At 47.7% G+C, this 15,859-nt stretch overlaps 1 protein-coding gene across 3 annotated transcripts in view; it reads left to right on the forward strand.

The window, feature by feature from the left end:
* The first annotated feature begins 664 nt into the window (after positions 1 to 664).
* RAB4B (RAB4B, member RAS oncogene family) overlaps positions 665 to 15,859 on the forward strand; it is a 46,899-nt gene continuing 31,704 nt past the window's right edge. For all 3 annotated transcript variants that reach the window (XR_004540404.1, XM_033955750.1, XM_033955751.1), the window contains exons 1-3: positions 665 to 782; positions 10,328 to 10,408; positions 13,856 to 13,970. Coding sequence is in view for 2 of the 3 variants with exons in the window: in XM_033955750.1 (XP_033811641.1) it covers positions 767 to 782; positions 10,328 to 10,408; positions 13,856 to 13,970 (212 nt within the window). In the remaining variant the exon portion in view is untranslated. The remainder of the gene's footprint in view (positions 783 to 10,327; positions 10,409 to 13,855; positions 13,971 to 15,859) is intronic.

Below are 15,859 nucleotides of genomic sequence, written 5' to 3' on the forward strand. Positions count from 1 at the left end.
TGACACGGTGACAAAATTTGTCAACGTCCCCGTCCCCGCGGATAACCGCGGGAAATAATCCCATGTCATTTTCTAGTGTCTATTTCAACCTCAGTTCTTCTACACCAGCATTCTTCAAAGCAAAGCTTGTGGGTCAGTGGTTGTGGCCATTCATACTCTGATTCTTCCCTCTCTCCTTAAAAAATGACAATGAAGATGGTCTCCCGCGGATATCCGCGGGGACGGTGATTAATTTTGTCACCGTGTCATTCTCTACTATAAACCCCACACTGTTTTAGCATGCAAGTTCAAAACCAGGAGTGGCCAAAAATCTCCAGCCTGGAAACACGGTGATATCATGCTAAATATTGAGAGACAATATAGGGCCAACTTTTCCAAAAGGACTGGACGTGATAAATATTACAGGGAATTTGGTCACCATTGGGCGGTGTAGCACCCACAATTTGGAGAGACAGAGTGCAACGAGGATAAAGGGTGAAGCCGAAGTGGGACGTCCACGGCGGTGGGACGAGAGGAGGCAACCTGACGCAACAGCGTGCGCGCTCCGCTTCTCCTCGTGAACGCGCTGTGGTCGAGGAGTCCGGTAGGGGCGGGGCAAAAGGGGCGTGGGCGGGGTGCGCGGGTCGAGAAGGGTGGAAATTAGAGAGAAGAAGGTGGGATGGGGCGGGGTTTGAGAGGAGCTGGAAGCGGAAGGGGGGGGTGGTAGAACCGCGAGGCGGAAGCGGAAGTGGCGCTGGGGCAGAGGGAAGCCGGCGCACTTGCAGATATGTCTGAGACTTACGGTGAGTGCTTTCGATTCCCCACGCTGGTTTGTCCGTTAAGATCGCTCTCTCCTCTCCCACGGGGCTTTTCTGAGGAGTCGGGCGAGGGCTTACGGGCTGGATTAGAACTTCAGTCCTTCTCTCTCTTATGTCACCCATTGGTCGGGCTTCGGCGGAGACTTGTTCTCGTAGCCTGGCCAGGAGTTCGGATAGTTGAATAGAAGACGTTCGGGCTAAATAGTTTGGAAGGGAGTTCGGTAGATTTCGACTACACTGCCTGAAAACCTCCTGCAGAGTTATTGACCCCTTTCCTTTCCAGCTAATGGAGTGGAGGAGTGGGCTAGTGGTTAGGGCTGCAGCCTCAGCACCCTGGGGGGTTGCAGGTTCAAGCCCAGCACTACTCCTTGTGACCCTGGGCAAGTCATTTAACACTCCATTGCCCCAGGTACATTAGATTGTGAGCCCACCAGGACAGATAGGGAGAAATACTTGAGTACCAGAATGTAAACCGCTTAGGCTATAAGTGGTGTATAAATACTAAAATAATAATAATAATAAAAAGTTTAATCCTGTTTCTTAGGCTTCTGGCTCAATCAGTATTGGTCTGTGTTGGTATGTGGTAACACTGGCCTTCATTTGCAAAGTATTTGGGCTGTTTTCCTTGTTAGGGGTCATGGAGTGCTGCTGTCTCAGGAAGCTGGCTGCCAGTAGAAGGAAGAAGGTGTTGATGCCCCTGTACAGGTCATTGGTGAGGCCCCACTTGGAGTATTGTGTTCAGTTTTGGAGACCGTATCTGGTGAAGGACGTAAGAAGACTTGAAGCGGTCCAGAGGAGGGTGACGAAAATGATAGGAGGCTTGTGCCAGAAGACGTATGAGGAGAGACTGAAAGCCCTGAATATGTATACCTTAGAGGAAAGGAGAGACAGGGGAGATATGATTCAGATGTTCAAATACTTGAAGGGTATTAACGTAGAACAAAATCTTTTCCAGAGAAAGGAAAATGGTAAAACCAGAGGACATAATTTGAGGTTGAGGGGCGGTAGATTCAAAGGCAATGTTAGGAAGTTCTACTTTACGGAGAGGGTGGTGGATGCCTAGAATGTGCTCCCAAGAGAGGTGGTGGAGAGTAAAACTGTGACTGAGTTCAAAGAAGCATGGGATGAACACAGAGGATCTAGAATCAGAAAATAATATTAAGTATTGAACTAATGCCAGTACTGGGCAGACTTGCACAGTTTGTGTCTGTGTATGGCCATTTGGTGGGGGATGGGCTGGAGAGGGCTTCAATGGCTGGGAGGGTGTAGATGGGCTGGAGTAGGTTTTGACAGAGATTTCGGCAGTCGGAACCCAAGCACAGTACTGGGTAGAGCTTTGGATTCTTGCCCAGAAATAACTAAGAAGAAAAAAAATTTAAAAATTTAAATTGAATCAGGTTGGGCAGACTGGATGGACCATTCGGGTCTTTATCTGCCGTCATCTACTATGTTACTATGTAACATGCACCCTGAGTATTGCTCCTAGGTACTGGCATTGTGTGACAACAGTCTGTCCCACCAGGGTCTGTGAATCTTGTCTCTGCAGCATCCCGAGATGTTCAAGGGTGCAGATTCTTGGAATTTAACCCAGATCCAGCACTTGATGATTTCAGATGTTTTTTTAATATTATCTCTGTATCTTGTTTAGGCTTCTGTGTTCTTCACTGGTAGTCACTACCAAACCTAAAGGATCATTATCGTGGTATTATCCTAATGTTTCTGTCATTAATTATGATGTATGATGTAAATGCCAAGTAAAGGCACATGCATAGATAGGATAAATAGTGGAGGCTAGGTCTGGTTGCTTCTTGTGACCTTGGGTAAGTACTTAATTGGGGACACTATGTTTGGGCATGTAACGGTTGGCCGCATGATCTTTTGTTCTTGTAATGATTGACTGCAACTTTGTAGAAACTACATTAAATAAAAATTCCCAAGTTCATGCCCTTTTCTTCCCTCCCTAGTGCAGCATGGAGGACCCATATGCTACTCGCGGCTGAGCTGGAAGCCTTCTCTCTGATATGAGAGGGTCTTCCTCTAAGGCAGGGGTCTCAAAGTCCCTCCTGAGAGCCGCAATCCAGTCGGGTTTTCAGGATTTCCTCAATGAATATGCATGAGATCTGCTTTCAATGCATATTCATTGGGGAAATCCTGAAAACCCAACTGGATTGTGGCCCTCAAGGAGGGACTTTGAGATCCCTGCTCTAAGATCAGAGGGAAGGCTTCTGACTCAGCTGTGTGCAGCGTGCAGGACCCGCTGACCATGATTTTGTTGAAGAGAAACAAGTGTGGCTCGAGGAAGAGGAAGACAACCGGAACAGAGGTGCACCTGTGGGAGGAGGGCACAAACTCGGTACACAGAATGGAGGGAGGGAGGAAGAGGGGCATGTTGGGACAGGGGAGGGAGGAGGGACACAGAAAGAAGTGAGGTAGCACAAACTAGGGAGGGAGGGAGAGAGAGAGCATGAACCTGGGACATAGGAAGGAGGGAGAGAAAGAGATGAAATGTGGGAGGGAATAGAAAGGGAGAATAGTTGGGCATTGCTGTCTAAGTAAGAGGGAAAGAGATTGTGACTTGCATTTAGCATCTATCTCTTCTTCCTTCCACCCCATCCACGGGTTCCAACAAATGTCTTCTCCACTGGTTCCAAAGGCCCTTCCCCCCATCTAGAGTTGCCCACAGCATTCATTATCCTTTGCTGCATGATAGAGAATTACGTGTGGAAAAAAATTTGTCTCTGTTCCCGCCCCATCCTGGTGAGCTCAGTCCCTGTTCCATCCCCGCAAACCATCTGATCTCACCCGCACAAACCTTGAACAGTTATGATTTTATATTGAACTTATTTTATTAAAGTATAAAAAGAATATTCTGTTCAATTGTCATTTTATAAATCACATATAATGCAGAACAAGGATCTACAAAACCCCTGTCTCCCCTCCCTCACAAATATTCCCTCCAAAAATATGGAACAAGCCAAATTACTACAGAATGCTACATAGAAAAATCATTCTAACAGAATAACCGTAGTCACACATGACAGGAATAGTGTAAGGGTAATGCAAATTGGGCAACTGCCCCCTGGAAGCTGAAGAAGGCACAGACTGTTAATGGGCTTTGTGATCCCCAGCTATATCTAATACCAGCTCTGGCAGGGTACACATTTAAGATCTGATATATTATAATCACAAAATAGAAAAAAATATTTTTCTACCTTTTGTTGTCTGGTCATTGTATTTTTCAAATCATGTTGATCTCAGGTTCTGTTTTCTGTTTCCTTCTGTCTTTTTTCTTAACACACTCGCCAAGGTCTCCCCTTTTTTTCAAATGTCTCTCTGTGTCTAGCTTATCCCCTCTCTTACTCCCTTACACCAATATGTCTTTTGTTCTCTTTCCTCCCTCCCTTTGCTGTGTTCAGTATTTCACTTCCTTCATCCCCTTGGTTTAGCATCTTCTCTTTTCCTTCCTTTCTCTCTCCCCCTCCTTGCAGGTCCAACATCTCTCTCCTTTTCCTCTAGATTCAGTCACCCCCCCAGCACGGATTCTGCACCTCTCTCCCGACATGAGTCTAGCACCCTGCGGGTCCAGTCCCTCGCAGCCCCAGCCCCTCCCTCAAGGGTCCAGCACCTCTTTCCATTCCTTCTAGCTGCAGCCCCTATCTCCCTTCCACTCAGCCCCCCAATTGCCTTCCACTCAACCCCTAGACCAGGTCCATCTCCAGCCCCTATCTCCCTTCCATTTGGCCCCCCAGACCAAGTCCAGCTCTAGCCCCTATCTGCCTTCCATTCAGCCCTTAGATCAGTCCATAGCAGCAGAATCCCATCCACGAGTCCAGCAGCCCCCCCCACAAGCAGCAGAATTCCTCCGCAAGTTCAGCAGCCCCCCCACAAGCAGCAGAATCTTCCCCCGCGAGTCCAGCAGCCCTCCCCAATCAGCAGAATTCTCCTCTGCGAGTCCAGCAGCCCCCCCGCAAGTCAGCATCTAAACATTCCTCCTCAACTCCCATCTCGTCGAGGGACTCGGCAGAAGGAAAGCTTTGGTGCAGGCCTTTGAAGATTGTTCTCTATGGCGGCTGAGGCTAAAAGTAAAAGAGGTGAGAGCTGAGAGGGGAGTTGAGAAACATTTAGGTGTGCCACCTCACATGGGGTGGTAGGGGGGGAGATGACTTGCGGAGATGGCGATTCGGGTGCAATTTTTTTTTAGGGGACAAGACCTTTTACTGCTCCCAATTTTTTCCCCATCCCCACATTTAAACCGCGTTGTTCAGTCACCGTGTCGATCTCTAGTGCACGATACTTGAGTATCTACGTGGATACAATTTTTTTTTTTCACTTTTTATCGATTTACACCACCTAGAAGTCTGATTAGGCAGTATAACAAATTTTAAATAAACACGTTAAAATATTGTGATTCTATTCACTTTAAGGTATTTATTGACCAGGAACTGGGTCTACAGAATGACACGGTGAAAGAATTTGTCTCTGACCCCATGGTTAACCATGGGAAAACATCCCTATTTCATTCGTTGAGAGAGTATGAATGGGCGCGAGCACTGACCCTGAAGCATTCTATTCAAGATTGCTAGTGTAGAAGGACTGAGGTTGAGATAGACACGAAAGAATGACATGGGATGATTTCATGTGGTTATCCGTAGGGATGGTGACGCATTCTGTCACTGTTTATTTTCTGTGACACACTGTTGGTTGTGCAGATTAGTAAACTGTTTAGGAACCCATCGTGCACAGACTTTCCTCTATTATGGTAAATGCAGATCCATAGCTGATATTCAAATTTGCAGCCAATTGAGACACCGTTATCCGTCGGTCTTCTCTAATCAAGTCAGCTGCTTTATCGATGCGCTCTTATGTGCGCGATGCTGACGGATGACCAGAACGACCTTCATCGGTTCCACCTTTTCTTCTGCTTTAAACCTTGTTTCCTGCTCATAAACATTTTGTTGATTCATGGTGCTATGTCCATTCTGAGACAGTATCTGATGGTGAATTTCCACAGGTTTCACTCTCTCTGCCCAAAGAAAGTGCACTACTGCACATTGTTCTTCGATGGTGCAATCTTGCAATGGAGCATCCATTTTTCTAATCTCATGGCTGCCACATGACTAAAGGTTGAGCATTGCACTGTGCATGGATGAACCAGGCAATGTACGAGTACATATGTTGCATTTTGCTAGCTCTGTTCCGGTTATCCTATAATTTAACAATTGCCTTTCATTTCTGATTTGCGCTCGCATTTCCCACCCCACCACAACACTACCTTGTGAAAATGAATTGTGAACTGAATAAAAACACATCAAAAAGTTTTATGGCGTATCTTGCAGAAAAATGTAGTCAAAAAAGTAATGTTTCAATTAAGCATATGTTCGAAGTGCGCTCTCTTTGTATGAAGGCACAACCTCAGCCTTGGCCGCCACTGACTTGACGATGCTCTGTTTCAGCTCAGCCCAAACAGAGATGAGGCACTGTTTATGGTCTTTCTGGTAGACGTGTTCCTGTATCAGCCCCCAGATCTGGTAGACAACTGGGTTTAGGTCTAGTGAATTTGCAGGCCAGAGATCTGGACCAATGAAGTCTGGGGGTCTTCCGATGTAGCAGTTCCATGGTGTCCTTTGATCGATGTGCTGGGCCATTGTCCTGTTGGAAGATAAAGTAGTCTCCATACATGCGACAGATCGCTGGCAACAGCTTCTGCGTCAAGAGGACAAACCGGTAGTATGTGCCGTTCATCTTAACCTCAAGATCAATGAAGAATAGATCTGTGAATCCGAGTTTCAAGATTGCAACCGAGACCATACTGATTGGCTGAAGGTCAGGCGGGTCCGTAGTAGGCATTTGGCATTAACCTCATGCTTCATTGTTGTTGAAGACACATATAGGTAATCATTCTGTGTTGGTAGAGCTGCTGTAAATATCTTTTTATCTGTAAACCAGATGAAGCTGATGCTGTGATCTGGGTATTTGGTCAAAAGCTGCTTGCTCCACATCAGGCATGTGTCTTTTGTTGTGTAAAGTTAACTCTCGGGCATGGCACTTTTTAAGACACTTTAATTTCAGATAGTTATAAATTATCCTAACAACCGTTGTCTGGCTTATACCTGCTTCTCTTGCTATTTGGCGAGCTGTTCTGTGTGTTTGCAGCGCGTCGTCCTGGCTCAGTCCAAGATCACATACAACGTCAGTGTGCGAATCGAGTGCGGCCGCCCACTGCCTTCCTTACAATCCACAGGACCCATTGCTTGGATCTTGCGTAGCAGCACATCAATCCTCTTCTGTGGGAACTCGTTCAACAATCGTCGACTGCTGTAACCTTTTAGCAATACTGAGTTATTTATCAGAATTCGGTCTTCTGCAGAGAAAACCATTTTGATACAGAGACTGCTTCTGTGCGTATCCCATAGCAACGATTCATTTTCACACGGTAGTGTTGTGGTGCGGTGGGAAACATTTACAACATTTTACATCAACTTCATTCAGGACATGACACACTAAATTTCATAAGAATCGGCTGAGTTCTGTGGAAAATACGACAGAAATATTTTGGTATGTTTTTTTGTGGTTTACATTATGTGTGTATATATATTATACTAGTCTTTAAGCCCGTTACATTAACGGGTGCTAGAGATTCCTCGGCTTCCTCCCCCTCCCGTCAACCCCCTTGTTTCCCTTTGCACAGTCTCCCTGCTTCATCCGCTTCTTCTCCTGCACGGGCCACCGGAGCAGAGAGGACTGGGCAGAGGGGGCTGCCAGCCGGGACCGGTGGAGAGGAGCTAGGCGGCTGGAGGAGTAGCAGCAGCCGCTGCCGATTGCAGCCTCCGTCCCGCCTTCGCCTCCCTGGATTTGCTAGAGCGGCCTGCAAGGTTCGCTACAGTGGCTGGCGAACCTCAGCAGGCCGCATTGAAGAGGACCGGCAGTGGGAGGGAGGAGTCACTGGCACATGCGCTAGCGCAGGCGCCGTGAGCACTGGCACAGAAGCACAGCTCATGCCACCAGGACTCACGGATTTTCGACAGCGCATGCGCGCTTAGCCTTTTATTATTATGGATGCATATATGTTAAATACACATATAAGGTAATAAATGTAAATGTAATATTATAATAAAACATGAAGGAGAGAGTATGAGTAGGATCCCCTTATGTTGAATGCCTTTCTTATGATGGACTGTGCTATATGCTGGAACGATGCCTGCAGTATACCCATGCTGCAAACCTCGTGCCATTCTCATCTTTTGGCTTGCTTCTGATTCATGTGGACTAATGACAACCACTATTTTTTAAAAGCAAAATTTCTTTTTTGGAGACTTCTGAATGTCATCTTTCTGTACTCTGGTGACCTTGTCCTAATCCCTGTAGCCATGTTCAGAACAGCTTTGTGAATGACCTCAGAATAGACTGTCTTGTGCAGTTCGTTCAAGGCCTCCGTTTTATAAGGGCATCGCTGATAGATATGGGCAAGGTACTCTGGGATGCTGCTCCAGGGGAGTCATGGGACTTCAGTAGGATAGCAATGTATAAGTTCTGGAAAGAGGAGCATTTGATTGAAACTGCCTCAAATGGTTGTGAATGCAAGAGTTTATCTGCATGCATTTTGCAAGTCTGCCTTGCAGAGAGAAAGAGAACAGCTTTAAAAAATAAAGAAAGAGAAAGAGAGAGAATAGAGTGTTGTTATGCTGGTGGCCCTCTGCCTATCTTGCTGTTGATTTCATAAACAATGGACACTCTCTCATGCAGACTCTTAGCTTGAATATGTGCAGTTTTGGTACTGGCCTACAATTCATGCTCTTTCTTTTTTATGACCTTCAGAAGTGCCCAGCATTTATTTCCCTGTTACCTGGAGCTGAGGCCTTCTTTGTCCTTTTGTGACTGGTAGGACTGGAAGAATGTGATCTGGAATGCCATTTACCAGATGGGGAGGGGGTTCAGACAAGATTACACGAGCACCCTGGTGAAGGAGACATCCTGTCTCAGTCTGTCAGTAGCTCTACCCCTTATCTTTGGCTTTGCCTACAGTGCTAGTTTGATTTAAGTAGGTTGGATAGTTTAGCAAACTGTGTGTGCCTTGAGTCAACTGGATTGGTGTAGCAAATTTATTGGGGGCTGGATACATAACAAGGTGAAGGGCCCCAGGTGCATGTAGCCGCATTAACATGGTGTCGTGCACCTAATGAGCCTATACTCGGGACGGTTTTGGTGGGGAACTTGACTGGGGGTTGGAGAAACTTCTCCCACAACAGCCAGTTTTCCTGCTGGGAGAGTGGACTTGTATGGCCATCTGGAGCCAGGCAGCCGAGATCAGAGGACATCCTTCTCACCCATCCTCAGATGGATACTGGTGCCTTTTCTCACTTTGGATGTCGCAGCTTTATGTATGTTGGCAAGTGTACCCAAGCCTGGTTTGTTAATGTAGTCCTAACTTTAGGAAGTTCAGCTGAGAGTTGCACCTTGAGTTGGACATCCCTTGCTGCGTTCTGGGATTATGCTTTGAATACTGGTCAGTCTGGCTTATATCGGCATACTGGAGTATTTGTTATATTAGCTCTTTAAAGCTTGAATTTGGCTCAGGTACCCTGGTATTTTTGAATGTTGTGTATTGACATTTGATTATGTAATGAAGCTGTGGCTAAGTTATTACCATTTGAATCCAAGTGTCACTGTGGTTAATTTATTGTACGTTTGATCAACCTGGGTTGGGTGAGGATGTCAAGGCTGCCTGTGTTATGTTAGGACTATATGTTTAGGTTATAGCTGAAAGAGTACCTGAGTGGTTAGAGAAGTAGGTTGCAAATTTGGAAGCCAGGGTTCAAATCTTGCTTCTCTTATTAACACATTTTTTGATCCTGCAATCACGTTATCCTTCATTACCTCATGTGTAACTTGCCTTGAGTTCAGATTTGTAAAAGGCAAGTAAAATCTAAATTCATAGCTGTAAATGGCTGTTTATTGTGGGACCTGGTTATTGGATATGGGAGGGGAATGGTGCTAGGTTTGAAAAGTAAGGGATCTTGCATAGTGAGTTACTAAGGAGGGGAGAGGAGATACAGTAGATTAAAAGATGACAAACTCCAGCTGGGATATATATATCCTTGGCAATGTGAACAGGAGATACTGGAAGACTAGATAGGGTGGTTGATCTTTTCTGTCATCATCTCCTATGTTAAACTGAACCTGGTCCTTGTCAGCAAGATGCTCATCTGTATTTTTTAAATTCTTTAACAGAGTGTGTCTTACAAATTTGACACCAGGAACATAGCTCCCCATTGCTACTCAATAACGTTTTAGCCAGGATGAAAGGGCCACTGAAGATTTCCTTTCCCAAACCTGCATTTTGGGTCATGACCTGGGCAGGTGCTTCATAGGACATCATTGTCCTGCACTGCCTAGGGGTTGTGCCCATGCCAAGGCTGTGTGATTTGAGGTCACAGATTGGTGAACACTAGCTTAGAGCCAACTTCATGTGGCTGATATTGAACTATTTGCCTAGTAACTAATAGTGATATTCTCTTTTTTTCCCTCCTCAGACTTCCTCTTTAAATTCCTTGTGATCGGGAGTGCAGGAACAGGGAAGTCCTGTCTTCTTCATCAATTCATTGAGAATAAATGTAAGCAGGGGTTAAGTACCGTATTTTCACTCGTATACCGCGCACCCGTGTAAAACGCGCATACGGGTATAGCGCGCGGGGAACTGTAATTTATGTAAATAAATTTTTATATACCGCGCACACCTGTATACCGCGCATGCTGCCCCGACTCTCCCGTCGCTGCCCGACTCTCCTTTCGCCCGCCCCGACTCTCCTCTGGCCAGCCCGACTCTCCTCTGGCCAGCCCGACTCTCCTTTCGCCCGCCCCGACTCTCCTTTCGCCCGCCCCGACTCTCCTCTGGCCAGCCCCGACTCTCCTTTAGCCAGCCCCGACTCTCCTCTGGCCAGCCCGACTCTCCTTTAGCCCGCCCCGACTCTCCTCTGGCCAGCCCACTCTCCTTTAGCTCGCCCCGATTCTCCTCTGGCCAGCCCACTCTCCTTTAGCCCCCCCGACTCTCCTCTCCCCCTTGAAGTCCTGTCCCCACCCTGAAAGTCTGTTCCCCCCCGACGTCCGATTCACCCACCCCTCGCAGGACCGCTTGCACCCCCACCCCGAAGGACCGCTCGTGCTCGAACACGCACCCGCACCCCCACCCCGAAGGACTGCTCGTACCCCCACAGCCTCCCCCCCCCCATCATGTAGAAGTTTCCTACCGTCGTCTTGCTGCTTCCTCTGCTGGCGGTCCTGCCCCTTCTCTTAGTCCTGCGTCTACGCTGCTTCTTCTTCTGGCGGTTCCGCCCTTTCTCTGATGTCAGAGAAAGGGCGGGACCGCCGGAAGAGGAAGCAGCATAGACACAGGGCTAAGAGAAGGGGCAGGACCGCCGGCAGAGGAAGCAGCAGGACGATGGTAGGAAACTTCTACATGATGGGGGTGGGTGGGAAGGCTATGGGGGTGCGAGTGGTCCTTCGGGGTGGGGATGCGGGTGCGTGTTCGAGCGCGAGCGGTCCATCGGGGTGCGGTGCGAGCGGTCCTGCGGGGGGGGGGGGGGGGGTGAATCGGACGTCGGGGGGGGGGAACTATGTAAAAAAAAAGGGGATAACGCGCTCACGAATATAACGTGCATGGTTATACACGGTTTGTAAAATCGTGTATAACGCGCGCGTTATATGCGTGAAAATACGGTAGTGCCCTTAAACCTCCTCTTTCTTTTGTTTATAAGGAGATTTTATTATTTTCATAGTGGCGCATAATATATTTTCTTTAGCTTTCTTTTGTAATACAGTCCGTTCTTGTTATTCATGCACTCGCAACAGGCAAATTTGCTTATCTGTGGTTGCATCAGTTGCAACCAAATTCCCCATTTGCGCCACTGTGCTCACGTATTTGCGAACTGGCGCTTAAAAAAAAAAAAGAAAGAGCTTTTTTTGTTTTCACTTTTACCTTGTGCTCAGGCTTTGCTTTCAGATATGGCCCTCAAAGAGTCTGGAGAGTAAACTACAGGTACCGTATTTTTTTTGCTCCATAAGACGCACCTGACCATAAGATGCATCCACCTCTAGAGGAGGAAAAACCAAGAAAAAAAATTCTGAACCAAAAGGTGTGCCCTGTACCTCCTCTGGTGGTCTAATGGTAGGCCAGGAAAGGGTACAGGGCACATCTAGTGGTAGGCATGTGTAATGGTAGGCAGCCCCAAGTCAGCCTGCCCCCAGCCAGCCTGCCCTCAGCCAGTCTGCCCCAAGCCAGCCCCAGGCCAGCCAGCCAGTTCCAGGTCAACCAGCCAGCCAGCCCCAAGCCAGCTCCAGGCCCCAGGCCAGCCAGCCAGCCCCAAGCCAGCCAGCCCCAAGCCAGCCAGCCAGCCAGCCCCAAGCCAGCCAGCCCCAAGCCAGCCAGCCAGCCAGCCCCAAGCCAGCCAGCCAGCCAGCCCCAAGCCAGCCAGCCAGCCAGCCCCAAGCCAGCCAGCCAGCCAGCCCCAAGCCAGCCAGCCAGCCAGCCCCAAGCCAGCCAGCCCCAAGCCAGCCAGCCAGCCAGCCCCAAGCCAGCCAGCCAGCCAGCCCCAAGCCAGCCAGCCAGCCAGCCCCAAGCCAGCCAGCCAGCCCCAAGCTAGCCAGCCGGCCCCAAGCTAGCCAGCCGGCCCCAAGCTAGCCAGCCGGCCCCAAGCTAGCCAGCCGGCCCCAAGCTAGCCAGCCGGCCCCAAGCTAGCCAGCCAGCTCCAAGCTAGCCAGCCAGCTCCAGGTCAAACAACCAGCCAGCCCCAGGCCAGCCTGCCAGCCCCATGTCAACCAACCAGCCCCAGACCAACCAGGCAAGCCAGCCAGCCAGCCAGCTCCATGTCAACCAGCCAGCCCCGGCAAGCCAGCTAGCCCCAAGCCTGCCAGCCAGCTCCAGGCCAACCAGCTAGCCCCAAGCCTGCCAGTCAGCTCCAGGCCAACCAGTCAGCCCCAAGCCAGCCAGCCAGTTCCAGGCAAGCCCCCGTACCTTTTTTAATTTTTCCAAAAGCTGCAGCCGGTTTCGCTCCATTCCTGCCTGCCGCGGCAGCCTTTGCTCTTCATTTCTCGGCCAGCAGTGAAACAAATCGGCAGCGCGGCCTTTAAGAGCAAGCTTTATGCTCTCCCGCTCAGCCCCGCGCTGCTTTCCGAATGGCTGCCATAAGTTCTCGCGAGAACTTATGGCAGCCATTTGGAAAGCAGTGCAGGCCTGAGCAGGAGAGCGTAAAGCTTACTCCTGACGGCTGCTCTGCTGATTTGTTTTGCCGCTGGGGAAGTGAGGAGCTGGCTGGACACTAGACCAACAGGTAAAACGGAAGCAACGGCGACGGCAGGGGGACAGACGGACCAGGTGGGGAGGGGTTAAAAGGGGAGGGGGGTTAAAAAAGGTAGTGCAGCAGGCGGGCAGGTTTATAAAGGAAGTGCGGTGACAGCGGGTGGGTTTAAAAAGGAGGTGCAGCGGGTGGGTGGGTTTAAAAAGGAGGTGCGGTGGTGGGTGAATTTTACAATGGTACAGGGGGGAGGGTAACAAAATTGGTACTTTTGCTTCATAAGACGCAACGAGATTTCCACCCACTTTTGGGTGGAAAAAAAAGTGTCTTGTGGAGCGAAAAATACAGTACTTTATGCAGGAACTAAACCCTATTTTCCCATAAGATCTATTGTTCACTTTATGTGGTTTTGAGGTGCAATATGAACTGCTGTAACCTAACCTCTGTTCTACAGACTCCACGATTTGTTATTCATGATTTCACAGTTTGCAAAAATTTTAGGAAACCGTACTACCGCGAATAATGAGAATGGACTGTAATGGTATTTTATTAATGCCGAATTGTAGAACCCTAAAGTGGATTAGAAATTTGGAAAGAAACACCTGTTGAAGGCTTTTCTTTTCTATAGTTATATTGTAATAACTTCTTGAAGAGTTTCAAAAGCACTCTGTGCCCATAACACCATATATCTTGTCCCAAGCTCTTTGTGTTCATCGCTCTCTTGCTTTCTCTGCCCCTACTTCCCTCTCACTCCCTTCCCCCCTTTCCCAGTTAAACAGGATTCGAATCATACAATCGGTGTTGAATTTGGCTCCAGGGTTGTCAATGTGGGTGGGAAGACAGTGAAGCTGCAGATCTGGGATACAGCAGGACAGGAACGTTTCAGGTATGGAGGAGAAAACCACCCTTGCCTCATTGATCACTCTCCAGATTTTTGCCCCTGATCAGGGAAATGTGGAAGTGATTCTAGACATTGTGCCTCCATCTCTAAACTCTGCAGTTGTTGAGTTCCATTCCCCATTGTGGCAGATCTATCAAAGAGAGTTTGCAAGCAAGTAATGGTAATAACATTCACATCTAGGACTGAACAGTATAGAATGAATTAGCCCAATGGGATTTGCCTGAAACATCTGGAAACAGGATACTAGGCTTGATGGACTATTGGTTTGATCCAGATGGCATTTCTTCTTTTTTTAGTGTAAGGCATATTGTAATTTTAATATTAAATTTTTGGCTCTAACTAGAGCTAGCTGTTGCTGGATTCCTTCCACCTCCTTTCTAACATGATGGGGTGGTAGGGGCATCATCTCATGAATTCCAAGGCCACTTTTTCCGTGCCAATTCTGTGTGGCCTGTTAGGGCCCAGGAACAGATTCAGCTTTGGTAAAAAGGATCTGGATTTTAGACTGCATTTTTAGATTTAATTACCTACCTTTCCAAATCTGAAAAGGTAGGTGGGGTAAGGGGCAGGAGGGTGTAGCACTACCACTGTCTAGAGACACCCTCCCCTTTAAATGTGAGACTTTTATCCTAGCTCCTGCATCCTTTGAAGCTATTAAAAGGATAGTGAGAGAGCTGATGAGCAATGTGCCCTTGTGGCAGCCAGGCTGTGGGTTAGGGACTTTGTAAGGTCACAGTAGCCAGGCTGCAAGCATATGGTTCAGATGTTTTGATATGTTATATTCCAGTTGCTGTTTTATAGGTTTTAGTTGGAGTGAATTGTGAAGCTGTAGGATGATGTATATTTCTAATTGTATTTTTTTTTTATGGTGTGCACTATGTGTTGTGTATTTTATAATATGTGCAATATGTGTGTCATTCTGGACAGTGGGGTATTCACCATGCCCATAAGCCATGCAGAAGAAATTCACTCCAGGTTTACACCACCTCCACCTCCTTAATGTTCTTGCACAAGGTTCTGTCGATTCAGCGTTTTATATAATTAATAACATTACCAGCATTCCAGAGAGGATTCTGAGAAATATGGATAGGAGGAGAGTACTCCTACATTATCTAGAGGTCACCAATGAGCTTCTGATCATCTGTTTGTTCTCACCATCAGGCTAGATGTGATAGACCAGTGTCTAAAGCTATCTCGTCAGTGTATATTGCCTGTGGCAAACAATCGTCAGTCTCCTTGAAAGCACATTCCAAAGAAGCATAGCCTCTTCATGGGTAGAAACTCAGGCAATTATGCTCAGAGAGATTTGTAGGGCAGCGACCTGGTCCACTCTGCACACGTTTACAGAGTGGATATGGCTGCATGAGAGGATGCTATCTTTGAGTCCTGAGTGTTACGAACAGGCACAGGATTGATTTTGTACATCCCTACTGCCAAGAATGACACACCTATTGCACTAGAAAAAAGAGATTAGGTTCTTACCTTGCTAGTAGATAGGTGTGTCATTCTGGAACTCCACCCTGCCAGTTATTTCTCCGCCTGCCTACTGTCTCAATCAGAAGTTTGGGTCAAAACTGGGATTTTGATGTCAGTAAGACCACAAGGGTATGAAGAATGGTCTATTGCTATAATTCATTGGGGGAGCTCCATAAATGTTTCTTATTGGTATGATTATTTTGATGTTAGATTGTTCAATTAAAATGTTAACATGTTTGTTATACTTTCAGAGCAGAACAGATTTGTAGTTTGGGGAGTCTCCCCATATCCCTCCTTATCTGTGTGCTGTGGTGTTGCCTGCTTGGAGGTGGAGTTGAAAACCTGAAGTGGATTCCTTCTGCACGACTCACGGGCATGGGGGAATACTTTACTGTCCA

Source organism: Geotrypetes seraphini, chromosome 8 (assembly GCF_902459505.1).
Source record: "Geotrypetes seraphini chromosome 8, aGeoSer1.1, whole genome shotgun sequence".
Classification (NCBI taxonomy): Eukaryota; Metazoa; Chordata; class Amphibia; order Gymnophiona; family Dermophiidae; genus Geotrypetes; species Geotrypetes seraphini.